The 27,480-nt window shown below is 39.0% G+C and overlaps 1 protein-coding gene across 3 annotated transcripts in view; it reads right to left on the bottom strand.

The window, feature by feature from the left end:
• LHFPL3 (LHFPL tetraspan subfamily member 3) overlaps window positions 1–27,480 on the bottom strand; it is a 539,341-nt gene that overhangs the window by 138,992 nt on the left and 372,869 nt on the right. For all 3 annotated transcript variants that reach the window (XM_037730548.1, XM_017506243.2, XM_017506242.2), the window contains exon 2: window positions 25,201–25,437. In XM_037730548.1, the coding sequence (XP_037586476.1) occupies window positions 25,201–25,437 (237 nt within the window). The remainder of the gene's footprint in view (window positions 1–25,200; window positions 25,438–27,480) is intronic.

Below are 27,480 nucleotides of genomic sequence, written 5' to 3'. Positions count from 1 at the left end.
CCCATCAAATTTGAACCTTACCATAGTGTGGCAAACTAATAGAGGAGAACAATTGAAGAGAATGGGAAATTAGGAGAAAAATAATGGGAGTGGGAGGTGGGGGAGAGAATGCAAGCAGAAAGGAATGCTTGCTCTCTTTTTCATCCTTTGATGTCAACCTTCTGTCACTCATCTGAGGGTCCCAGAATCCGAAGTTCTTAGCATAAGACTAGAAGTATGGTTTTCAAACTGCATGCCAAGGAACCCCAGAGGTCCTTTTCAGGGGCTTCCTTATGGATGAGGAGGGAGATGAAAAGGTCTATCCCCTTTTCCCAGATGTTTCATGGGCTTGGCAGTAAAGTGGAATCCTAATGAGACAGCCTATTATAGTTTTCCAGGTGAAATTTAACCCATTAAGTATTTTAGTTTTAAAGTTAAGAGCACTCGAAAATGTTTATAAGGTGGAGAAAATCAGCATAGATCAGAAACAATCCAAGTGAAAGATCCTCTTTGCTATTGGTTCATGCCCCTAGCGGCTGGATTTTCTAAGATGTAAGAGCCTTGTCAAAGATGGTGCTCCTTCTGTTGGCCTCTGCCAAAGCCTTCGTTCCATGGCATTCAGACTCTCAAGTCAATATGATTTAGTTTTTGACCATTCCACTCATTGCTCTCCGATAATCTCCCATATTACCAAAGTTTCTTCTGTTCTCTAGAAAGTCAAGATACCAACAAAGCTCAACATTACCATCCACAGAAACTACTTTAGAATTAGGATCATTCTGTATCATCATTATGGATTTCTGTGCAAACTTAGAAACAAATGATGATATAGCAGAAAAGATACTGAAACAAGCCATACAGTGGGGTTCAGGAAATTATAAGAACTGACTACAAAACAGGGAAGAATATGCTGAAGTTTTAAAATGATTCTATAGTAGTGGTCAGAAGTGCAGTGATTGGATGGGCTTGATGTTGATCATGAAGAATTACCAGAACGTGTCTTGAAGACTTCTGTACAAGTGTGTGGAGCCTGGACTTCCATCATTGTGCTATAGTAATCAGACATCTGTATTGCACATAAACTGTGGAGAATGGAAATGCTCACTGAAAGCCTTGCTGCTGGAAGAGATTACAATAATTGAGCCTCTATCATGGGGCTCTGCTCTGCTGCTACAAGGTCTTCATGGGAGAATTAATGAAGCATCTTGCAAAAAGTTAGAAGTATTTGATCGTTTGCACTTTGAGTATTACACTTTGTACATGATAGCAGCTCAATAACTATTAGTTAAAGATGGTGCAGAAAATGCCTTTGTAATTTCTCTTGGGAAATGGCTTTCTTTGCAAAAGTTAGGTTGAAAGGAAAACACATGACTTCTGAAAGTGATGACAAGAAGCAAGGATGAATCCCTTATGCTAATACTATCCCTCCCCAATAGAAATAATTTCCAATGAATATTAAAACTGGAAGATCATTTAGGTATATTTTTATAGATTAGCAAGACACTATTGCAAGGTGTTTGGCCAAATACTGAGCCCAGAAGAATTCTGCAGTCTATGCTGATCATTAAACTTGAAGAAAGCTATCTATTCTTACTTCAGATGTGTTTAATCAGCTCCTTAGGAACCTGCTAGAGTCATAACATTTTCTTTTGTGCTGAGAAGGGAGTAAAGAAGCATTTTCCTTGTAGCTAGACAGGAGTCTTTCTTCCCTCAAATTGCCATTTCTATTTCAGTTTATCATAGTATAAGAGTCCAATAAACTTTTTGCCAATCACTTCATCAACAACAAAGTGTCATCTTTTGTTTTCTTCTCTTAGAACCCAAGATAAGAAATGGCTTTGATGTATCAGATCTGATGTCCTGTGAGATTTAGCTCCATTTACTTTTTGGCTTCCCCAACCCTCACTCCAACATAAAATCCTCCTAGAATCAGAAGATGGAGATGAAAACTTTGGCATAAGCTCTAATGAAGTCTAAGACCTTGAACAAGTCTTCTAATTTCTGTGAACATCAATTTTCTTGCCAATAAAGTGGGACAGAAATAATAATAGGACTATTGGAAGGGTCAAATGAGACAGAAGATATAAAAACACATTGTAAATTGTAAAGCACTCCAAAGATATATAGTAATAAATACTAAAAATGCAGTCATGGCATAGTGGAATTAGCATTGAATTTGAGGTCAGTAGACAGGGATGTAAATCTTGCATTGTTGCTGAATTTGAGGTCAGTAGGCAGGGGTGTAAACCTAACAGTTGTCTGATTTGAGGTAAGTCATGTAAACTGCATTAGGCCCAGTTTCCTTAAGTGTAGTTATGGATTATTAAGTTACTAAAAAACATCACAGGGTTTTTGTAACTGAAACAAAAGCTGACTGAACCACAGTAGACACCTAGCTCAAACTATGCCAATCAGATTATCTCTCATGGGAATCTAGGATTGGGATTAAATAATTGTCCATTGGCCGAGTGTGGTAGCTCATGCCTGTAATCCCAGCACTTTGGGAGGCCAAAGTGGGTGGATCACCTGAGCTCAAGAGTTCAAGACCAGCCTGGCCAACATGGTGAAACCCCATCTCTGCTACAAATACAGAAAAATTCGCTGGGCATGGTATGGGTGCCTGTGATCCCAGCTACTCAGGAGGCTGAGGTAGGAGAACTACTAGAATCCTGGGGGTGGAGGGTTCAGTGAGCCCAGATTGCGCCACTGCACTCTAGCCTGAGTAAAAGATCGAGACTCTGTCTAAAAAAAAAAAAAAAAAAAAAAAAAAAAAAAAAAAAAAAANAAGACTGTCCATCACTTCTGGACAAGTACGTGCCAGAGAGAGGAAAATTCAAAATGCATTGTGTAAAAGGCTGATTGGTACAGATAGTGGGTAGTGCTTCTGAGAAGAAAGAATGAAGTAGGTTGAAGAGAGATAGAGACACACACATACACACAGAATAAGAGCCAAACATCACTCCCAGATTTCTTTATTCTTCCATTTCTAGGTGACATCTCCATGAATCCTTATTGTAAATTGTTTCTGGATTAGTTAACAGAATCCACTTTAGCTAGTTTAAGCAGAAAGGGATTTAATGCCGGAATTAGGTACTCATAAAATTGTTGGAAGGGAGAGGAACAGGCTGTAGGCCAGGTTTTCAGGGTAACTCCAAACAACCCAACAATCGTGCAGAAGTGGTCCAATGAGGAAGTTCCTGCCCTTTCCAGGAAGATGGGGAAGCAAGAAGCTGCTCCCACAGAATCACACTGCTTTTATCAATCCACACCAGGAATATTCTTGATATCTGTGAAGCTGAGAACTAGCCACTGAGCTATTTTCTGCTATCCTCCTTCCCCCAACGCATCCCTTCACCAACTGTGGGGCATGGCCTCTGCCTCTTGTGGAGGTGGAAGCTAAATGGTGTGCAGAGGTTGAACTGCAGGGAGTCTTAGTAATGCAATCTCTACTTGCAGCCGATAGCATGCAGTAAGCCATGTATAGCAGAACAATATAGTTCAGTGAGTTAACCTACATATATATCTTGCCATATCTACTTTGCCTTCTTCTGAAATCAAGTCCTGTTCATTGTAAGGACACAGTACTTAATACACTATTGTGAATGACAGGCTCTTGAATAAGCTGCAAGGGAGCCATTAGTTTTCCTGGAATTAGATGTCTGGGGATTCCCACCTTAGAGACCAACACAAAGAAATAAAGACAAGGTCTGGCTAAGGTTCGGATATTGTGGCCTTTACAATGTCTCTCCTGCCCTCTTTCCGTGATTTTTGTGCCAATTACTTGCTGACAGGCCTCAGAGCTTAAGACATGGTGTTAGAAATAAAGTTTGGAGTCATAAGGAAAAATGAGTATTCAGACATAGGGTTTCTCAGTAAATTTACTTTTGTGTAGGAGGGTGTCTCTCACAGGGCTGGTTGTCACGAGAGCACCCTGAACAAAGGAGAATAGAAGTTTTTATTTTTAATGTGACTTGTCTTTGTGTCTTTTTTTCATTGGCTGGGGTCGGACCATACCATTTAAACTAGATTTGATTGGCTAAACATTTAAACTTTTTAAGATAAGATGGATGTGTGATGGGAGAGAGGGGAGAGGAGGAAGGGGTCATTTGTGGTGGATTAGAGAGCCAGTCCCTTCTCAAACAAGGAAAGGAATTGGTGTTTTGGCATGCCTGGCACATGTGGTAAAATCAAATAGAAGAGGAGAAGAAAGAGAAGGGGGTGGGTGATACTTGGAGTTAAAGAATAAAAGGTGGAGCAGGCTGCTTGAAGAGAAACCTTGCCATATCTCACACATGGGTACTTCTGCTGTGAAATGAGATGACTATAGAATAGTTATCAAAGAGATTAGATTTTTTTGGGGGGCATCATCACAGTTCTGAATTGTAGCCTCAGTAAACAAGTCCTTACTCTGCCACACAGTGGCTGGTGCCCTGTCCTTTTTGTCCTTGCATCTTTAATTCAGACTATTCCCCCCACGAAGGCTCACGTCCTTCCTTGGTTCTGGGGCAGACTGCAGAGCCCTGGGTTATTGTGTAGGTTCCTCTGTCCATGTGCTTGCTGCCAGGCCTGCCTGGGGTTTTGGAAAGAGCATAGAATGTGAGTCATTTGCTTTGCCACTTATTAACGAGGGCCTTTAGGCAAGATGTGAAATCTTTTAAACCTTAAATACTTCATCTTTAAAATGGAATCAAAATGCCTGCCATGTAAATTTGTGGAGATTAAGTGAAATAATGACTACAAAGCCCTAACAGTGCCTGGCACACAGATCAGGCATATTGAACATTAGCTTCTTTAGGGCTGAGTCTTCACTGCTCTGGGCTAGACCATATTTCTGAAGCTTCACGTTTGGTGAATGAATCTTTGCCTTGCGGTCCTCAGTTTGAATTTGCGTCTCAGTTCCCCACCATCTTCTTGTCCTTGCCAGGATCCATGTTGCCTTACCCCTCCTGCCCTTGGTCTCCTCTTCTGTATTTAGTTCTATGGCCAGATATTTGCTACTTAGTAGAGATTTCTCATCTGCATGCTGTACAGCTATCTAATTTTTGAGATTCTCTATTGCATACACCACCCTTTCATTGGTCATGACATTCTAGATTACTATTGCTTGCCTGGGCTATCGCCTGTTATTTGTCACACTATTGTCCAGATGCTGCATTCAACTTTCCTTTCTCTTGTCACTTGTAGTTGGGTCGTTATTTTACCCCCTTGTTATGTACATCTGCCATCTTCCCCTCCCACTCCAGCAAATATCTTTGTCTCAGGTCCTGGATGTTAACCCTCTCATGCCAGGCAATGTTTTCAGATACGAAACAGAGTCCTCTATGTCCTTGCTGCTCAGGTAACACACTGGCATTGCTGGGAGCTTATTAGACATGCAGAATCTACTGAATCAGAATCTGCATTTTAACAAGATCCTGAGGTGATTCATAGGCACATGAAATTTTGAGAATCACTGTGCTATAAGCAAGGAAATGTGACTAGGTTAGAAAATACTTTTGGTGGTATCTGGTAAAAATCTGTTCACCTTCCTCCTGGTGATGTTCTAGAGACAAACAGCTGCCTCCCAATATGGCTTGCTGGCACTTCTATTAAAAGAACCGCAATATGGTATTCTGTGTCTTTTTATCCTGAGCATGGGTTTTGTGTTGTAAGGATGAAGTTCAGGCTTGTGACAAGGTACAGTTAAATGAAAATTCTGGCAGGCTATGTATTTGAAGAAATTCACTCTACGACTGTTCTACTTGCTTCTGAATCAAATCACATGAAGGGATTCTGCATTTATGAACTGTAGGGTAAAGAGAAATGACTCTGGGAATTCACCTTTTATCTTTGATTTTTCCCACCCTAGCCTTCCCAAACCTTCTTCCATCTGTTCCTCTGAAAACAGCACCAGAGTACAGAGCAGAGCATGGTGACTGAGGGCGAACGACAGTGGGAAGCTTTGAGAAATAGCAGGTATTTTTGGTGACTTACTGAATTGGTGGCTTTTCCTCCTAATGTTTTTGTTCAAAACATGTCTTTGTGATATTGGGGTATTATGATTTTAATTTTTTTTCATTTATTCAAATACACCCACACCCCACTCTTTTCCTTCTTAGAAACTCCATCCCTGTGTTATGTTACAAGGATGAATTTGTAAAAAATGTTAAAAACCCAACAAATCAAAATAAATCCATATTTGGATGAAGAAACAGGCTTCAAGCATCTGCTATGAAATGTATAGGCTGTGAATGATGTCAAGAGTCCCAAACAGCTTCTGCAGCCTAACTTCACTTTCACTTATCTTGTCATTAGATGGCCATGGGAGAAATGCAGCCTGCCTCTCTTTGCAGTTTTGAACACACAAATGCTCCCATATTTCTGATGGAGCATCTAATGAAGATGACTTTTCCATTTTTCATGCTGATATCAGTTATCATGCTGATAGCACACCTGGGTCTGCTGTCCTTTTTTTGAATATTACGGGCTCCATGATATGCACAAAGTAATCTTGTTTTTTTTTTTTTTTTTTTTTTTTTCTGATGTGATAGGGTTTGGGAGTTGGGGTAGAAGAGTGGGTTTAAAAGTTTTAAAAATAAATAAGAGGAGTGGAAAGGCTCCTAACTTGCAAGAATGGAAAGGGCTAGAGATCAATGGCTAGGAAGATTGAAAGTGCCCCCAGGCCACTTAATCAATCAAGATGTGATTGAGCTTACAGATAGGTAGAAAGGCATATAATTGCTCACTTCTTGAGCATAGCATTGGTGGTTAAAATACAGTCAATTAAATTTTAGACTCAGGAGTTTTCTAAATTGTGGTGAATGCACAATAACTATCACTTGGCTTAAAAAATAACACCCTGAAAATATTTGATGATGTAGCCACATCTTTAAAAAAGATGCCATATGAATTTTTCAAAAGTAAATAGCGATGACTTGAAAGTTTGTATACTTTGGAAAAGACTACTCTGTTTACATGATACAAGACATCCACATGTATCATTTCCACTTCCCTGCAAGAACTGAGGAGAGAGGTGAATGCTTCCCTACTACACTAAAATACTGTATTTATGTTTAATAATTAAGAAGGAATAAAAAGATTCATAACAAGTGGACCTATCCCAGTCCATACTACTTGGTAGCCAACTTTAGCTGACTCAGGAAATAACAATAGATAGATTTATAAATCAAAGTTTGGTTTCTGGCAGCCAAGGGAAGCATCATCATTAGATTAAGACAGACTGGCTCCTACTAATTGCACCAAATTCAGTCTATACAGCAGAGGTTCTTAAAGTGTGGTCCCTGGACCAGTAGCATCAGCATCTCCTGGGAACTTGGCAGAAGTGCCCAATTCCAAATTCCAATTCCAAATTGCTGAATTGGAAACTCTGGGAGTTGGGCCCAGTGACAAGTGCTTTAATAATAAACTCTCCCAGTGATTCAGACACTCACTGGTTTGGGAACCACTGCTACCCAGTGGTATCTGAGGACCAATGATAATACAATAGAAAATTCCAGGGCTCTGATGCCAAGCCTGAGTTCCTTCCTAGCCTTGCCATCACTAACTGTGTGACTTTGCCAAGTCCTTGGCCTGCCTGAACCTTGATTTTCTCCTCTGCAAAATCAGATTTTCCTCACAGGTCTGTTGTGGGAAAAGTGAGATGATGTGTCTTTGTTCACACAGCAGGTGCCCAGAAAACCTTGGTGTTTTTCTTCTTCCCTGCCCTGAAGCTGAGCTTCTGCTGAAAAGTCCAAGAGGTAAGAACCATCAATATTTGTGGAAAATTAAGAGCATTTTCATAAATGTATGGACATTACTCAATGAAAGTTGGTGTGTTGTACTGAGTGGGCTGTCTGCTATCCAGGCCTGTGCTCTCCAACACAGAAGCCAAATGTGACCATTGAGCACTGGAAATGTGGCTTGTATGGATGAGATGAGCTGCAAGTGTAAAATACACATTGGATTTTTAACACTTAACATGAAAGAAAATTTAATTTATAATTTTTTTTGAGACAGTCTCACTCTGTCACCACGCTGGAGTGCAGTGGCATAATCCTGGCTTACTGCAACCTCTGCCTTCCAGGTTAAAGCAATTCCCCTGCCTCAGCCTCCCGAGTAGCTGGTACTACAGGCATGTGCGACCACACCTGGCTTTTTTTTTTTTTTTTTATTTTAGTAGAGACAGGGTTTCACCATGTTGGCCATGATGGTCTTGATTTCCTGACCTTGCGATCTGCCTGCCTCGGCCTCCCAAAGTGCTGGGATTACAGGTGTGAGCCACCACGCCTGGCCTAATTCATAATTTTTTATATCAATTACATGGCTGAAATAAAATTTTGGATATATTGGATTAAATATATTATTAAAATTAATTTCACCTTTAAAAAATATTTTAAATTGTGACTACAAGGACATGTGCAAGCACATATGTGGCTCACAGAGTTAATTCTGAGTAACTCAGCCTTCTTAGTAATGTCCACTCCGAAATAAAGTTCATTGAGGGATAAGTCCCCGTTGTGTCTTGCAGCACTCTCACGCTGTTTTCTTACAGTCAGAATCAAGAGACTCACTTAGACCCTCAGACATTCAAAAAAGTCAGCATTCAGGAATGAGAGTTCTTTGAACATCAGCCCACTCTATCTTCTCTCGCTTAACAAAAGACAATGAAAGGCAGTTCTCTCAGGTGTCTATTTGTCCTTGGTGTGACTTAAAAATCAGCTCAGGAAATCATCTGTCAGTCAAGTATATTACAGAGAGAAATGTTCATGAAATTACCTGAGCTGTTTCAAATGACAATTTCTTATTTGCACAACTTAAATTATACAAGACAATATAGACCTGCTCTAATCTTTAAAAAGACTTTAGGATTACGAGAACTTGGTTCTCTGTGTTTTAAATATTTCGTCTTATTTTAAGAACCCAACTCTCTGGGAGACTCAGAGAGCATTCTAATGATAGAAAGAAGCCTCTCCTTGTGCATACCTAGGACTGATTACATTCATCTGTCTTATTGCTTGTTTGGGTGATGCTTCCCTGAAAAAAGCAACTAGTTACAGGAGGAATGGGCCAGATGGTAGACAGATGATTCTGCCTGAAAAATTGCATGAGTAGTATCTTATCACTCTTCCACTTCAGATTTATTTATTTATTTATTTTTGGTGGGGTGAAGAAAGCTCCCAGTTAATTACATTCAAATATATATAGGATACCTACTTGATGCCAGGCACTGTGCTAGGCACAGTGGGTAGAACTGAAAGACACATGGTCCTATTCCAGCTTGGACTAAAATTGCAACAAAAGACAAGCCCCTCTATACAGCCATGATTATGATTTTATCAATTAATGAATTCTGGATATTAGACCTTTGTTGGATGCATAGTTTGCAAGTATTTTCTCCCATTCTGTGGTTGTCGGTTTACTCTGTTGATAGTTTCTTTTGCTGTGCACAAGTTCTTTACTTTAATTAGGTCTCACTTGTCAGTTTTTGCTTTTCGTTGCAATTGCTTTTGAGGACTTAGTTACAAATTACTTCCCAAGGCTGATGTCCAGAATGGTATTTCCTAAATTTCCTTCTAAGATTTTTATAGTTTGAGGCCTTACAATTATCTTTCATCCATCTTGAGTTAATTTTGCATATGGTGGAACACACAGGTCCAGTTTCATTTTTCTGCATATTGCTAGCCAGCTATCCCAGCACTATTTATTTAAAGGGAGTCATTTCCTCATTGTTTATTTTTGTAGACTTCATGGAAGATCAGATGGTTGTAGGTGTGCAGGTTTATTTTGGGGTACCCCATCACTTTCTTTTTTCTCACTTGCAGGGCTCCATTCTAGGTACCAGGCCCATGGTACAACAATGTTACATTTTAAAAATATTAAAGGCATATTTAAATTTAATTTTAGCATCAGTAAAAGAGATATTTTATACACATGGTAGTGAAAAAAGTTAGAATCTCTGCTTAATATTCAAACCAATAATGCTTTTTTTGAATGAATAAATGCTTCTTTAAAAGGTACAATTGTGGGCTGGGCATGGTGGCTGACATCTGTAATCCCAACACTTTGGGAGGCCAAAGTGAGCGGATCACTGAGGTCAGAAATTCGAGACCAGCCTAGTCGACATGGTGAAACTCCATCTCTATTAAAAATATAAAAATTAGCCAGGCATGGTGGCGCATGCTGGACACAAGAATCACTTGAACCCAGGAGGCGGAGGTTGCAGTGAGCTGAGAGTGCACCACTGCACTTCAGCCTGAGTGTCAGAGTGAGACTCTGTCTCAGAAAAATAAATAAATAAAAAGGTAAAATTGTGGTGCTTAAAATGTGATATAGATATACATTTCAGACTATTTATCTTCCCCCATCCTGGAAGAAAAGATTTATTTGTCTAAAAAGAGACTGTGGATATTCATTCATTTCATTAGTTACTGACAATTTTGTGTTTATATTTTATAGATGCCAGACTCCTGCTGTTGATATTAGTATGAACATCAACATTAGGCTATGATAGTAAAGCTATCAAAGGTTCAGTGCAAGGTATGGAAAGTTAAAAATTAGGAACAAACTTAATAAAAACTTGTAGACTCATCTCAGTCCTTAGTTAACTTCTCATTTGCTCTGGAATCAAGAAAGTGTGCGTGTGTGTGTGTGTGTGTGTGTGTGTGTGTGTGTATGCACTCAACATCCCCAAACAGCACTATTTATCCAGCTGTCTGCTTCATTAAGGATAGATCTCCATCCCCCCTCCTCATCCCAGCCCCTGGCTCCATAGCAAGACTTATCTATCCTTAGTTATCAATGGACTTATTAAAACTAATACTAGGCTAGGCACAGTGGCTTATGCCTGTAATCCCAGTACTCTGGGAGGCTGAGGTTGGCGGATCACCTGAGGTCAGGAGTTCAAGACCAGCCTGACCAACATGGAGAAATCCTGTCTCTACTAAAAATACAAAATTAGCTGGGCATGGTGGCGTGCGTCTGTAGTCCCAGCTACTTGGATGGCTGAGGCAGGAGAATCTCTTGAACTCGGGATGTGGAGGTTGCAATGAGCCGAGATTGCATCATTGCACTCCAGCCTGGACAACAAGAGTGAAACTCTGTCTCAAAACAGACAAACAAAACAAAAAACGAATATTACACTAGTCATTGAGGCTTCTGCCATTAATATATGTGGGCATTTCTCAGTGTGTGTGTGTGTGGTGATGGGGGTTGGGGGAGAGAGGGAGAGAGGGTGGGGGGGAGAGAAGAATAGAGAGAGAGATTGAGAGAGCGAGAGAGCGCAGAACTTGCTCGGAGCTGCTTTTGCATCATCCTGCATTCAGTTTCCCTGCTTCCTCAGCTAGGCTGTGTTCACTTTCTCCTATCAATCATGAGAAGTATGTGACTTCTTGTGTGAATTGCATGAATGGCCCCAATTCTACACCCTTCCCTGTACCCACGTCCTTTGCCATGTCATTTTGTGGTGCTTTTCCACTGTGCATGGGGTATACGGCCCATCAGCCATGACTGACTTTGGCTGGTCAGATGTTGGTAAATATGACATAGTGGAGACTTCAGAAGTCCTTGTGCTGTTGGGCTGGACTATTCTGTGCCCCTGCTATCAACCGTAAGACATACTAACTTGTTAGTTCTGGGAAGAAAATGAGACACCTGGGGCAGAGCCACCCCTCAGACAAGTGTAGCCTAGATGTTCCAACCCCCAGACTTGTGAGGAATAATAAATAATTATCTCTTTAAGACACTAAGTGTTGGGGTGTTTTTTACACAGAAATAGCCAACTGACACACTTCCTTCTTCCTCATCATTGGACCCCAGATCCTCCCCTTCTCTGCTCCTTAGACTAACTGCACTCTGCATATCTACTCCTAAGACTAACTACACCCTGATGGCAAAAAGTGAGAACTTCTATAGCACTAGGGAAACAGAAGAGAAAATAAGGGGAAAAAATGATAGCACAGAAGACTATGCTGATGCCATCTGAGAGATTCCTATAGGAAAGGTGGAAAACTTAAGCATCACCATGCTCTTCCTGTTCCTGAATCAGTTCCCCATGTCTGTTCTTTCTCCAAGCCCCTATTTCCTACTCTTAATTCTTGATGTTCCCACTACTGATTTGCATCATGAGGCCAGGATTGTTTTATAATTATTGCTAACATATACTTAATACTAATTATATACTAAGCACTGGGCTAAGTGCTGTGCTGGGATTATGTCTTTTAAACCTCACTATGGCACTGTAAGATAGATAACGTGGTTTATATTTTACACATTAAGAAGCTTAAGAGTCATCAAGTGATTTGCTCAAGATCCACAGCTAGTAAGCAGTGAAGGTGAGACTCTAATCCAGGCAGGCTGATGTCAAAGCCTGTGCTTTTTCCCCTATATCACACTGCCCCTTCTTGGTGAATCCTCCTCATCCTTTCTTCTACTGCTGTTCTTCTGCCCCTCCAAAGGCAACCATCGACATGTATTTTTATTTGAATATTTTTTTGCACAGTGAAGATGGTTGGTTGATGTGCACTGTTTCTCATCTATTTAAGTGATATTTTATTTCTTATCTTATTCTGTTTCCTTTTTTCATTAAGCATTCTGTTTTTAAGATCCATACACTTTGCTATGTGTACCACTTAATTTGTTGCCTCTTACCTGCTACATAATACTCCACGGTTTCCACTCATCCCAAATTCCTTATCCGCCTCTCCACAGTGAACAACTAGATTTTCTCCAACTCCCCACCACAAGGAAATCTTTAGTGAACATCCTCATACATCGTTCCTTATGGCCCTAGTGAGAAATTTCCTGGGCATAAATCCAGGCGCAGAATTGGCATGTCACAGGGAATGTTTATCTGTTGGACTAGATTGCTCCCCACAGTGGTCTGCACTCCCACTGGGAAGCACGTGAAGGCAAATCTCTGCCTATGATCCTGTCTAAATGCTGCCAGCCTGAAAGGTGTAAACTGATAACTCACTGTTTTAACTTGCATTTATCTAATTAGCAATCATTTGGGCATTTCTTTACATGCTGGCTCTGTTTCCGAGTTTCCTTTTCTAAAAATTACCTATTCAGAATCTGCTCATTTTGTAATGGAGCTTTTTTTCCCTTATTGATTCAGAGGAATCCTTTGCTTATTCTAGACGCTTTGACTAGAAACATTCCAAATAGCTTCTCCCAGTCTATCACCTGGTCTTTTTCTTTGTTGTCTCTAATGAACAGAAGTCCTATTTTGATGTTTTCAATTAATATATATTTTTGTCTTATGGTTTGTGCCTTTGAAGTTTGACTTAAAAGAGGTCCCTGACCACTGTTCTCAAATATCGAATATTGAAAAAACATTCTCAAATATTTTCAAAACCTTTTTGTCCATTAACTTTATGGTTGTACATTTCTATTATCTTCTGTTTAAATATGATTGTTAAAATAACCTTATAATATTATGAGTGAAATGAACTTTGAAGGGTAGGTCCAAGAACTTGATCATTGTGTACATCAATTGTTTCTATGAAAAGCCTGTGATCTGAGTTTAAAAGTGGACTTTTGGAATAGAGCCTGTTTATGCATTGAAGGTTGCCAAGATATTTGTAAAAGGAACTCTAAAGTAATAATAGTGGTCTGGCCATTGTTGTTGGCCTCAGTATCATTACATTATAATCATAGTGCTAATCTGATTATAAATCACCTGGAGCAGTGTTGCTTAAAGTGTGATCCTCAAATTAACTGCAGCATTTAGTTAAATGTGCTTGTTAAAAATAGAGATTTCATTTGTCAAAACCCATAGACTGTACAACAGAAACAGTGAGCCCTAATGTAAACTATAGACTTTGGTTGATCATAATGGGTCAATATTGGTTCATCAGTGGTAACAACTGCACCACGTTGATGTAAGATGTTGATGGTAGAGACAGTGTGAGTTGGTGGGGAAGGGAGTCTGTGGGAACCCTCTTTCCTTTCTGCTCAGTTTTGCTGTACACCTGAACTGCTTGAAAAAATAAAATTTATTTATTTATTTATTTTTGAGATGGAGTCTCACTCTGTCACCAGGCTGGGGTGCAGTGGCAAGATCTGAGCTCACTGCAACCTCCACCTCCCCGGTTCAAGAGATTCTCCTGCCTCAGCCTCCAGAGTGGTTGGGACTACAGGTGTGAACTGCCATGCCCAACTAATTTTTGTATTTTTAGTAAAGAGGGGGTTTCACCACGTTGGCCAGGATGGTCTCGATCTCTTGACCTCATGATCCGCCAACATTGGCCTCTGAAAGTGCTAGGTTATAGGTGTGAGCCACTGCACCCAGCCAAAAATAAAATTTATTAATTGAAAAAAAGAAAAAAGAATACAGAGCTGTTCCTTACAACTACTGAAGTCACAATTTGCATTTAAAATAAGTATCCCCAGTAAATATTATGCTCTTAGATGCTCCATGCTACTACTTGAAAATTTCGATTTGCATAATAATAATGATAAGCCTTGCTGTGGGTGTTACCTAGTGGGTGTGCATTAGCTGGTGAAGGAAGGGATCACATCAGAATGCATCCCAAGAGACAGCCAAAGAGAAATGCATTTCTGAGTAATGGGGGAATAGTGCCCTGGGATTTATTTTAACTTCTATAATAATAAAAATTTACTTATATTTGTTTGACACGTGGCTATTTACTGTGTTTATGGTGAGGAAAGTAAAGATATGTTCTGGTCAAAACACAGGGACCTACTAGCCTACTAGCACTACATTTTCATCACCCTGTGTATGAACTAAAGTGACCGTATTTTCTACATTCAGGGGATTCTTGTCTTTATTGTTTCTTCTGCCTGGGCAGAATCTCTTCCCTCTGTTACTTCTGAAGGATACCTCGTCCCAAATTCACACAGGCATTTTTGAGGCTTGGCTTTGTTCCTGATCGTTCTATCAATACAGCAGAGGAATTCTGAGCCAGGTTGAAAATGGGTAACATTTTAAGGAGTCACATTTCCATCAGGGGAATAAGGGCTCTCCTTGAGGACTGTCCTCGAACTTGCAGAAACAGCTATACAGTTTGAGCTCTGTGGATGGCAAATGTGGTAAAAGAATAAATGTTGTAAAGGAATAAGCTTTTAGTTCTTTACCTCATAAATACAGGTCTATGTGCGGAGATTATAAGAAACAAAACAAAAACCCAAGCCAACTGACCAACTACCATCAGCCTTATATTTAAAAATATTTGTAAAGCAAACAGATGAAAAAATTATATTTAAGCATATGGAGGAAGCAATCTCCAGATCTTCATGAGGTCTCCTTTATGATTTAGTGATGTGAGGAACAAAGGGAGACAGCAGGGCAAGGTAGTGAGGGGCATGGGCTATGCACCCCGTGAATCAAGCACTATATAAATGTTCGTTAAATAAAATCAAAGCACTAAAAGTGACAATAGTTAACATGTGTTAGATGTTGTGAAAGACAGTTTTACATGCAGCATCTTTTTTATTTTCATAAAATCTCTAACAGGCAGGTTCTATTCATGCCCTTACAGATGAAGACACTTAAGTTTGCCCTAATTCACAGAGCTAGCAGAAATCAGTTTCCCAAGGCCAGTAGAGAGCTCTGTTTCCAAGAAAAGACAGCAATAAAACATTATCAGAAATGTGATTTTTTAAAAGCCTATTATTGAGTGAAACTTTCTATATCATGGGTTACTTACTGATTTCCAATTATAATAAGACAAACTGGTGAGATTCTATTTCCCCTTTGGCTTCTTCATTGGGAAAATGAGGGAGTTGAGTGACTCCATTGGGCTCTAACCCTGGCTATTCATTAGAACCTCCTCGGGAGCTTTTCATACCTGAATCTACTTCACACCAACTGAACGAGAATCTCTGGAGTGGGGCCCAAGCCCTGGAATACTTCTTTTTTTAGAGGGAGTCTCGCTCTATCGCCCAGGCTGGAGTGCAGTGGTGTTATATTGGTTCACTGCAACCTCCAGCTCCTGGGTTTGAGCAATTTTCCTACCTCAGTCTCCCAAGTAGCTAGGACTAGAGGTATCTGCTGCCATGCCTGGATATTTTTGTATTTTTAATAGAGATGGGGTTTTGCAATATTGGCCAGGGTGGTATCGAACTCCTGACCTCAAGTGATCCACCCACCTCGGCCTCCTTAAGTGCTGGGATTATAGGTTTGAGCCACCATGTCCTGCCTGGAATACTTTTAAATCTCCCCAGGTGATTGTAAAGAACCAGGGCCTTTCTGCTTCTGTCACTGAATTTCAATATTTCTTTACCTTGATCCCCAATATAAATGAGAGGATACATTGGTTTTACTACCCCTAAGTTACTTCTCCCCCTTAGTAGCTGAAGTACATGAGTTGTGGACCAAAGTTTTTTAAGAATAGGAAATTTTTCTGTCTGGACCAACTCTTGAAAGCCTCCCCATGTTTTCAGACAGGCTCATGGCATGCGGCATCCCAAATAAAATCATCTGCATGAATATGGGCCTACATGTCTGCAACTCAGGGCAGCTCTGTATTGGGTAGCCAAATTTGGCTTGGGCTAGTGATTTCTGACTGAGGAAAGTATTCCTCCAGCTTCTGAGAAAATATAATGAATGAAGCTGGGATTGTGAATTTGTATTCTACAGGCATGTAGGAAGAGTCTTGAATAATCTGTCAGCTTGTCTTCCTGTCGTTGCATTGGTTCTTGGTATATACTTACAGGGTTATACCACAACAAATATTTGTTCTTGAAAAATACTGTATTAATTAGGAATGCTTTCAGTTGCAAGTAGCAGCACATTCAACCACAGTGGCTTAAATAGTAAGAGTTTAGTTTTTCTTTTGTAAAATTCCTGGATTTGTTTTAACAACTTCACAGTGCACAAATCTCAATGATTCTCTTGTCCATTTCCTCATAGTCATTGGATGGCAGCTGCAGTTCCTGCCATCTCTTTTATGTTCCTTCAGGAAGAAGGAGAAAGAGGAAGGGGCAGCTTCTATATCCAGCAAGCAAAAGTTTCCCAGGAACCCTACAGCAGACCCCTGCTGACAATTCATTGGCCGGAGAGGAAGGGGAGTTGGGAAGTGTCAGCCAACCACCAGGGTCTGCTTTGGCTTGCATGTTTTGTGGGAAGCATCAGAAGCTCAGTTTTGGAAATATTAAGTTTGAGAAGCTAATTAGGTATTCAAAAAAGAGTATCAGGTAAGCTGTTGGGTATAGAGACCAAAGTTCATTGATGGGATGGGAGAAGGCTTAAACTTGGGAGGCATCAGGATATAGATGTTATTTAAAGTCATGACACTTGATGAGATAACCTAGGAAGTGCGTATAGCTAGAAAGGATACATTGGTTAAAGAATGGAGCCATGCAGGAGGAACCAGCAAAGGAGACCAAGCCAGAAAAGACCAGAAAGGAAATTAGGCAAGGTCAGCAACTGGAAGCCAACTAAAGAGGAAGTTTCAAGATGGGGCCAGTAGTCAGCTGTGAAAGGCTATTGACAGATCAATAGAAGGATTGAAAGTTGAGCATGAGATTTAGCAATTAGGAGGTTGGAATGACCTTGATAAGACAGAGCCTGTGAAATTCTGGAGGTGAAAACCTGAACGGAGTAAGTTCATGAAAAGAGTAGGAGGAGATGAACTAGAAGCAGCATGAATATAAGACAATTCTGTAAGGGCATCTACGGTCAGCTCCAACTCTCAGATTAACTTGAGCCCTTCTGAAAAAGTGACAGGATATATGCAGTTTCTTTAGAGGCACATTCTGAGATGCTTTGATGACCACAAGGACTTTGTTAAACACAAATCCCGTCGGGAAACAGACAGTTCACGATGACCTTATTAGAGTTTTAATTCAAAGCACTTGAAGATACTTTTTTTCTGGGCTTCCTGATCTTATTTCAGTAGGTTTTTATAAAGTTACATAGCCAAGTAAGAGTATAGGTTTCAAAGGCTATTCCTCATTCTTAAGTGCATTAAACTTTTGATTAATAACATTATCTAAAAGCTATCAAATAAAAATAAGACCAAACTCTTAACTTGTACAGAGTAGACTGATCAAGTTGAAAGCAACAGAATAAGCATCCATAAGAATTGACTGTATGTCCCAGCACTTTGGGAGGCTGAGGCAAGGAGATCCCTTGGGCCTAGGACTTTGAGACCAGCTGGGAAACATGATAAGACTCTAATAAAAAAAATAGAAAAAATATCTGTGGGGCATGGTGGTGTGTGCCTGTGGTCTAAGTACGTTAGGAGGCTGTGGGAGGATTACCTGACCCCAGAAGGTCGAGGCTGCAGTGAGCTGTGATCATGCCACTGCACTCCAGCCTGAGCAACAGAGTGAGGACCTGTCCACCCCGCCCCCCAACCCCCAAAAAAGAGAAAAAAGAATTGATTATACGATGCTGTTTAAAACAAAGAACTTGAAATCTTGAGTAAAATGATTTGTGTTTGAGTCCTACATCCAATTCTTCCTAGCTGTGAACATTTAGACAAAATATTAAACTTTTCTGTACCTTGGTTTTTGATGTGTAAAATGGGGATTATGATAAATATCTCACAGGGTTATTGCAGACATCAAAGAATAGGTTATATGGGAAAATCCTTAGTAAAGAGAATAAATAAAGCCTATGTATATCTTATTGATTATAAATTGCTTTCACACACATGTTTTTGTTGCACTCTCTCAAATCTATGGAGGAGGCAGGAATAGGTATTATTAAATGTTTTAAAATATTTTAAAGAAATATTTTAAAGAAGGTCAAGTCGAGGCTCTGAGATGTTAAGGGGCTGGGCCAAAGTCACACAAGTAATCCCTGCCAGAATTTAGAACAGAAATAGTTTTCTGTCTGTGATTTGGGGCTCTGTCCACTATCATGGTGTTCATGTAAACATCACAGTATCAGAACTCAGTGAGGCAAGGAGGCTTCTTTGCCATGGACTAGAGTTTCTAACTTAGACTCATTCTACTCAGTAGAATGAGTAATTGGACAACAGCGGAATGAGTAATTGGACTCATTCTACTCTTGGACCTCTGACAGCATGAGTCGTGGGTGGGTACACATCTGAAGCAGAAAACATTCAAGGCATCCTAAAGCCCCTTCCCCTTTGACTTTTTTTTTTTTTTTAGATGGAGTCTCACTCTGTCGCCCAGGCTGGGTGCAGTGGCACAATCTCAGGTCACTGCAGTCTCTGTCTCCCAGGTTCAAGCGATTCTCCTGCCTCAGCCTCCTGAGTACCTGGCACTACAGGTGCCCACCACCATGCCCCACTAATTTTTATTGTGTTTTTAGTAGAAACAGGGCTTCATCATATTGTCCAGGCTGGTCGCGAACTCCTGACCTTGTGATCCACCTGCCTCGGCCTCCCATCCCCTTTAACTTTTACCTTTCCTCTCTCCTAGTCATCCCTGCATGCTAACAAATTCCTAAGAGAGTATTTATATTGTGTTCACTGCTACAAGGGCAGGAGCATTTACTGCCCTCAGGTCCTCTTTTTAAAGAACACCCCTGAAGATGTCCTTGGAACTGAAATATGTTATAGCTGGAAAGACCCTCAGATGTCATCTGGTCATGCCCTGCATTTCACAGAGCAGGGAGTTTGATTTTGTAACTATTAAGATTGCCCAAGGCTCCTCAGCTGGTGTCAGAGACAGTACTAGCACTGGGCAGCTTGGATCCAAGTGCACAATCATTCCACTAAACCACACTGCCACTCCCAGTATAGCCATGGCATGGTGTGATACCTTATACAAAAATTTTGAAATATGTCTCAATTAGTTGCTTAAATAAAGTGAATTTATTCTACCTCTCCAACTACAGCATTGAAAAGAGCTTAAACCCTTAATATATAAATGGTGGCTAGAGTCACCTCTTGATGGATAATCATGTTTTCTCATTTGCAGTTTAAGTGCTGGAAGACAAAGTGACTTTAGAATTGCTCATGAGAGGACCCAATTATCTGATAAGAAATTCCAGAGACAGATGCAGAAACAGATCTCTTTATGAATGGTGTCTGACAAGGAAAGAGATATTTGTGGCATAGGAGCTCTGGAAAATGTAATTATTTATCTTTTCATAATTAATGAAAGAAATTGAAAGTGAAGCTTTCATTTCAAATCCTTTTTATCTGGATGAAACTTTAATTTTACATACTTAAATTGACTTCAGAGTTCAGTGTGTTAAAATATGCAATTAAGCAGCGCATCAAGGTTAAATGCCTACTGTTGTTGGCTCATTTGGATATCATGCTGCTGAACTACCAAACAATACCTGTCTGTCCATGATCAGCCCCAGAGACAGGGATAGCACACATCCTGCAGAACGGCTTTCCAAATTCAGAGCAGGCAGTTGAGTTTTCTTGCATGTGCCAGGTCCTGTATAAAGTTAGTTGGGACTGAGCACTGCAGCTCACACTTGTAACCCCGTTGCTTTGGGAGGCCAAGGCAGGAGGATCCCTTAAAGCCAGGAGTTCGAGGCCAGCCTGGGAACCATGTCTCTACAAAAAACAATCCCCCTCCAATACACAAAAATGTAGCAGGGTGTGATGGCACACACTTGTAGTCCTAGCTACTCCAGAGGCTAAGGTAGGAGGATTGCTTAAGGCCAGGAGTTCAAGGCTATAGTAAGCTATAATTGTATCAGTGCCCTCTGGCCTAGGCAACAGAGTGAGACTGTCTCTAACAAAAAATTAAAAAAATAAAAACAAAAATTGAGTTAGTTAGATATTTAAAGATGTTTCACTTTTCTTTGTTTTTCAGTGGGGCTTTGTTTTTTTGGCACAAAGAAATATTCTGACACTTCCCTGGAGCTCCACAGATGATTAAGTTTATCTCTTATAAAGGTTTCCTTTAAGACAACAGTTATATCTTCAAAATTGTTGCCTTGTGTTTCATGAAAGTACGTTAACAAGTATGTTAAAATTCCTTTAATTTTCCCACTTTATAATTTATGATAAATCTTAGCTGTGACTTCTTTCAAATGACCTCATGGAAAGGAGAAACTCAAGGCATGTGGGAGGCATTGAAGGTGAATCCTGAAATGAGGATTGGGGCTAGTTGACTGGAACTGTGTCATAGCAAAAAGTGGTCTGTAGAAGTGGAGACTTTGAGCTGTGTGTACCCTTCTCTTGTTTTCCTTTTGAATAGCACTTTTGTGATGATTAATTTATGGCTCAGCAACATCTTATATTCCCTTTCATCTTCAGACTCTGCGAGTAGAGCAAGTTCAACAATTAGAACTGAGTTTTTCCTCTTCTCTTATATATTTTAGAATTCATGTAACAGTGATTTTTGTTGTATCCATTAGGGTGGATTTTTGCAAAGCACTCATGGATCAAAGCAATATCCTTGCTGTAATGACACGTAGAAAGCCTGACTCTATATGGTGGATGATATGGTTTGGCTGTGTCCCCACCCAAATCTCACCTTGAACTGTAATAATTCCTATGTGTCAAGGGAGGGCCAGGTGGAGATAACTGAACCACAGGGGCAGTTTCCCCCATACTGTTGTCATGATAATGAATAAGTCTCACACAATCTGATGATTTTATAAATGTGAGTTTCCCTGCACAAGCTTTTGCCTGCCACCATGTAAGATGTGACTTTGCTCTTCCTTTGCCTTCCACCATGATTGTGAGACCTCCCCAACCATGTGGAACTGTGACTCAATTAAACCTCTTTCCTTTGTAAATAATTACCCAGTTTCAGGTATGTCTTTATTAGCAGCATGAGAACAGACTAATACAGTGGTCTTTCTAGATAAATGGGGAAATGTGTTGCTGCATTAATTACAATGGCCACAAAAAGAAGATATGATCATGACATGAAAGTGACATTCAGGAAGAACTTCATATTGGGGGCATATTCTATACTTTCAGGCTTATTCTCACTACAATGCCCCTGTTATTCATTATAGGATTTAAGTGATATAATTGGTAGACCATTGCATTTGTTCATTTTCACACTGCTATAAAGAACTTCTTGAGACTGTGTAATTTATAAAGGAAAGGGGTTTAATTGACTCACAGTTCCACATGACTGGGGAGGCCTCAGGAAACTTACAGCTATGGTGGAAAGGGAAGCAAATACAACCTTCTTCACGTGGCAGCAGGAGAGAGAAGTGCCAGCAGGGGAAATGTCAGACACATAAAACCATCAGATCTCATTAGACTTACTCATTGTCACAAGAACAGCTTGCGGATACTACCCCCATGATCTAATCACTTCCCATGAGGTCCCTTTCCCAACTGGTGGAAATTGCAATTTGGATTACAATTTAAGATGAGATTTGATGGGGACACAGAGCCAAGACCAGATCGATGATAAAACTGGAAGATTATAAAAGACATTACAGTGTGTATCCCTATCAGATGTGTAATCTCTATCAGAATGTATGAATACTTTGCTCTGTTGAACCAAGTCTGCAGATATGACACTGACTTCTTCCATTATACTGAAAGGCTTCGTGTGCTTAATAAATTCTTCTAAATTCTGAGCTGGAGCTAGATTTGCCTGTCTCATTGCATTGCCTTGAAACCAAAAGGAAACCCTGGCTACCATGGTACATCTCAGTAGTTTCATCAGAAAAAAAATTAATAGTGAAATCCAAAACAAGAACAGCAGCCAAAAAAATAGTAAAAAAAAGTTTGAATGGGTGAAAAGTCACATCAATGCATCCATGCAAATTGTAAAAGCACCCATTTATATAAAATTAATTACATAATTTCAAATTATTCTCATCTTTTTTATTAAAACCAATCTCTCTTCCTTTATAATCTGTAGAAGACAACATTGATGACATTTAGTTTTCGTTATTACATGCACCTGAACACCCCATTAAACTACTGTTTAATAAAACTATGTTCATACACACAACATACAAAAACACTGATTGGTCTCTCCTCAAACGATCTGACTTTAGAAGTTTCAGTGTTTAGCAAGTGTTTAAATAATACCAAACAATAAAAGATACTTTGTACAGCAAATGTAAATCTTGTACCATTTCTCTGAAACATGTAGGTTTGACTAAATTTTATATAAGGCTTAGAAATCCTGATCTAATTTTATATAGATAGCATTGCATGAAGGTCTGATATGCCCTATAATAGAGTTGTTTACATCTTCTCAGAGTCTGAGATTAAGGAATTTTGAATGAAAAATAAAAATATGGTACAACTGAAGTGTTTCATCAATGTGGCCTGATGTCCTGACTGCTTTATTGGATCTATCTGGTTTAAGACAGATGAACCCCTACTAATTTTTTTCCTTCAGAGCAAGATGGAAGAAAGTATAGTCATACATGCAAATGGAGAAGATGACGAACACAGAAAAATTATGCAAAGATAATCCCTAAACCTTATACTGACCTTTTAAAATCTTCTTTCTCTTCAAAACTTATACCAAGGCATTTTAATAAATAACTTAATGAACATGATGCTTTCTTTAATGAAGACTCAGATGCAAGGGATCAGAACATATAAATGAATCAACCAGAAGAAAACACCAATTTTGAAAACAGTTGAGCATTATTCTATACCTCTTGCTATTCTTTTCTGAAGCATGAATCAGGATAATTACTGTCACTCATATACATGAGTATGAGTTAGAATGCTCAATTGCCAAGTAAAAATATTCCTGCTTTTGTTATGTTTTCCTTCATGTGAATTTTCTTCTCTTTATTTGTGGTCAAAAAATGTCTAGAAAGTGAAAGGTTTTCAATATAACTTTGAACTGTACAGGTCCATTTAGGTGGTGGCAAAAATAAAGAATCTGCAGAACAAGCTAGGGTTTTATTTAATTCATTCTTTTGAAAAAGATAACTTGTTTTAATATTGAACCATCCTTACCATTACATTTGAAGTAAAGTTAACTGGACAGAAACCTGCCTATATCCAATAAGCTACAAAGACAACAAAGGTATCACATTAATGAATGCATGTGAAAGCACAAAATCTGTAATGTAAATAAAAGCGTAATTATCTTCATATCACCCTTTCTATTTAGAAAGGGCAACTCTGAGAAGGTGGTAGTTTTGTTTTTAAGAAGTTTCAGCACCACTCCCCTATGTAAGGGTTATTTTTGTGTTTGGAATATTTTGGTAGAACTAAGTAAACTAATATGTGTTCTGTCTATAAATCAGGGAGATAAAGGGTTTGTGGATGACTGCTGCTCTCCTGGGCTGCTCCATTTTACTTCTTCTATGTCATAGTTTACCTGTATAAACAGTGATGGTCTAGATATAAAGCCTGCTATGCTATCATTACATGTGACATTTATATAGAAACTAATATATGCTTATATTTGAGGCCTGTTGAAGCAGTGAAGGGTTTTTGAAATTAGTATCTACTTGAAATAATAAGCTAAATCTCATAATTCAAGGATGGATCTAACTCCCAATTAGAAATAAGAGCTAGAAGAAGGAGCCACTCAGCTAAAGGTGCTAATATAAGTCCACAGTATTAAAGTTATAGATAACATAAAGATAAAACTGTTAAATGAATCTAAGTCTATGAAAATAACAGAAACATCAAAATTCTATCCCAAGAAATTTGTGTAGAAATCTGGAAAGAAAATTAAAAGATTAATCTTCAATAATAACTTCCTACCTCTTATTTGCCCACTGTAATATGTTTATGTATCATTCAATAGTCAACATCCTAGTTTCTATCCTGGTTTTCTTTGTGTTTCAGAAGGCAATTTCTTTTTGAAAAGAAATCTGAGGACTTTTGATTACCCAGATACCACATTTAAAATTCAGCTAATTAGATACGTACTGAAATCTCTAACTGTAACTATTTGGGGCCAGTGTTACTACCTCTCTCTGAGAAGTTGGGTCTGAATTCAGTGATCACAAATACTTTAATAAAGATGTATATAGATGATTTGAGAGATTCCCCAGGCATTTATTGAACCTGAAACATAGCTGAATACATGGATAGAAAGTACTTTTCATTCAATCAAATAGACACCACCCACAGTTACATCTTAGCCATTAAGTTCAGATGGCAAACCTGACATCAGAGGAAGAGGAAAGAAGAGGCTGGAAAAAATGCTTTAGAATAATAATTATGGACTAAGAGAGCTTCAGAAAGATAAGTAAGTATAATATAATATTTTTGTTGTGTAAGCTTCTTGAGTTGAGTCTGGGGAAAAGTCTGCAAACTACACAGTATTAAAAGAGGCAGCAAATTAGAACCACAGGGGAAGCACTAGTATTTGATGGGAAAGAAAGGAGAGCACCATTTTTTGTGCTTGTGGCATCCAGTTAAGAGTTCCGTAAAGCAATCTTACCTTTGTTTTCTGCCTTCAGTTCCTCTGCCATCAAGCTGTCTTGTCGATTTCCAAGCACAAATGCGAGAAACGAGAGGATTAGGGCATCCAAAATTCCAATAATAGCCAGGATGTATGCCCAGCGGACTGAGCAAGCCCCAAGAGTATACTTGTCTGTCTTTTCTCCACACATCCGCTTTACTTCATCTGAGTCCCAGCCATCAGGGAAAATCATACAGCCAAGCACAAGGCAGGCAGCTTGGAGAGAAAGAGAGAAAAACAAAAGAAAAAAAGTTAACAAATTTTAACTTAGCAAATGTTTCCATTGTCTGTCAAATCATTGTTTCAAATTTTTCCTGATTTAAAAAACAGCAAATCTCACCACTTTCACTCTGATTGTGTGTGTGTGCGCGCGCGTGTGTGTGCATGTGCGTGTTTTGCTGGTTAAGTTAAAAGCAGCCCAGCACTCTACCTTGAATGGAACTCTGGGAATTGACTTTACGGTGAGACCGAGCATCCTGAAAGAGGTTAAGGTAGTTTGATCTGTGAGAAAATGTTAAGAAATGGAATTTTGGGGTGCATTTGTGGGAAGGCTTCCATTACAAATAGGTCATAAGGAATCATTACACTGTAAAATAACAATTCAAGGCTGGCTTTGAGGAGCTATGACAGCAGCCACAAAAGGATAACATGGTAAACACTAGAGTGTGTACAAACTTTGAATCACTATAAAAATATTTTTATATTGGGATCCCCCTTCTCTCCTGCCACAGAAAAGTTTTGTTTCTCTCCTTCTGCTTTTTATTTTATTTTATTTTATTTTATTTTCTGGAACAGCTATAGAGAAAGGGGAAATATATTACACTGTTGGTGGAAATGTAAACTGGCACAGCCATATGGAAAACAATATGGAGGTTTCTCAAAAAATTAAAAATAGAACTACAATATGATGCAGCAATCCCACTACCGGGTATATGTCCAAGGGAAATAAAATCAGTATGTCAAAGAGATATCTAAACTCCCATGGTAATTACAGCACTGTTCACAATAGCCAAGATATAGAATCAACCTAATGTCTATCAACAGATGAATGGATAAAGAAAATGTTATATAAGTATATACTATTCAGTCATCAAAAGAATGAAATTCTTTTATTTTCAGCAACACGAATGAACCTGGAGGACATTATGTTAAGTGAAATAAGCCAGGCACAGAAAGACAGATATCACATGATCTCACTTATACATGGATGCTAAAGGAATTGATCTCATAGAAATGGAGTAAAATAGTGGTTATCAGAGGCTTGGGAGGGACTGGGGAAGAAGGATAGGTAGAGACTGGTTAACAGGTACAAAGTTACAGTTAGATAGGAGGAATTATTTCTGGTGTTCTGCTGCATAGTAGAGTGACTATTACTTAACAACATTATATTATATATTTCAAAATAGCTAGAAGAGAGGATTTTGAATGTTCTTGCCACAAAGAAATAATAAATGTATGAGGTGATGGATATACTATTCTGTTTTAATTTTTACACAATCTATATGTATTAAAACATCACATTGTATGTTTGCCATAAATATGGGCAATTATTTTGTGTCAATAAAAAAAGTTTCTTGAAACTATACTTACCGCATGCAATGCATGCTGGTATTTTATATTCTATTTTCCATTTGATTTCATTTTTAATAAGGCTGAAAAACACTGCAACATAGTATGGCACTACAGAGCTTTTATGGAAATTAAGAAATCCTGGAGAATACTTATATTCAATTTCCCAAATATCACTGTAGTAATTCTATAAGTACATTTTATAGGAGGAGGTTACTTTGAAAATTAAAAAAGAAAAGTAGCTATTATTGCCTCTTTTTATATTTCATTGAATTACGCAGCATTCTATTTTTTGATTATACAAAGCTTTCTGAACAAGTGAGTTCATCCATTCATTTACTAATTCATTCAACAGTTGCTTATTGAGTATCTCCTATGAAGTATCAAGCACTGCTCTTGGTGCTAGGGATACAGTGACCAGGAAAAGAGGCATGGTTTATGTTATTATGGAGCTAATGTTTTGTCAGAAGAAGAGGCAAAAAAAATGAGTAAGCATACAAATAAAGTAGCTGCACATTGTAATAAGTACTAAGTAGGAAAGAAACTAAATGCTTAGATAGAAAATAAAGAGTGGGCCCTTCTTTAGAAAAGGTGGTTTGACCCAGCAATCCCATTACTGGGTATATATCCAAAGGATTACAAATCGTTCTACTATAAGGACACGTGTACACGAATGTTCATTGCAGCACT

The sequence above is a fragment of the Cebus imitator genome, unplaced genomic scaffold, assembly GCF_001604975.1.
Source record: "Cebus imitator isolate Cc_AM_T3 unplaced genomic scaffold, Cebus_imitator-1.0 Scaffold352, whole genome shotgun sequence".
NCBI classification, from domain to species: domain Eukaryota; kingdom Metazoa; phylum Chordata; class Mammalia; order Primates; family Cebidae; genus Cebus; species Cebus imitator.
This window is presented reverse-complemented; position numbering and strand designations above follow the sequence as displayed.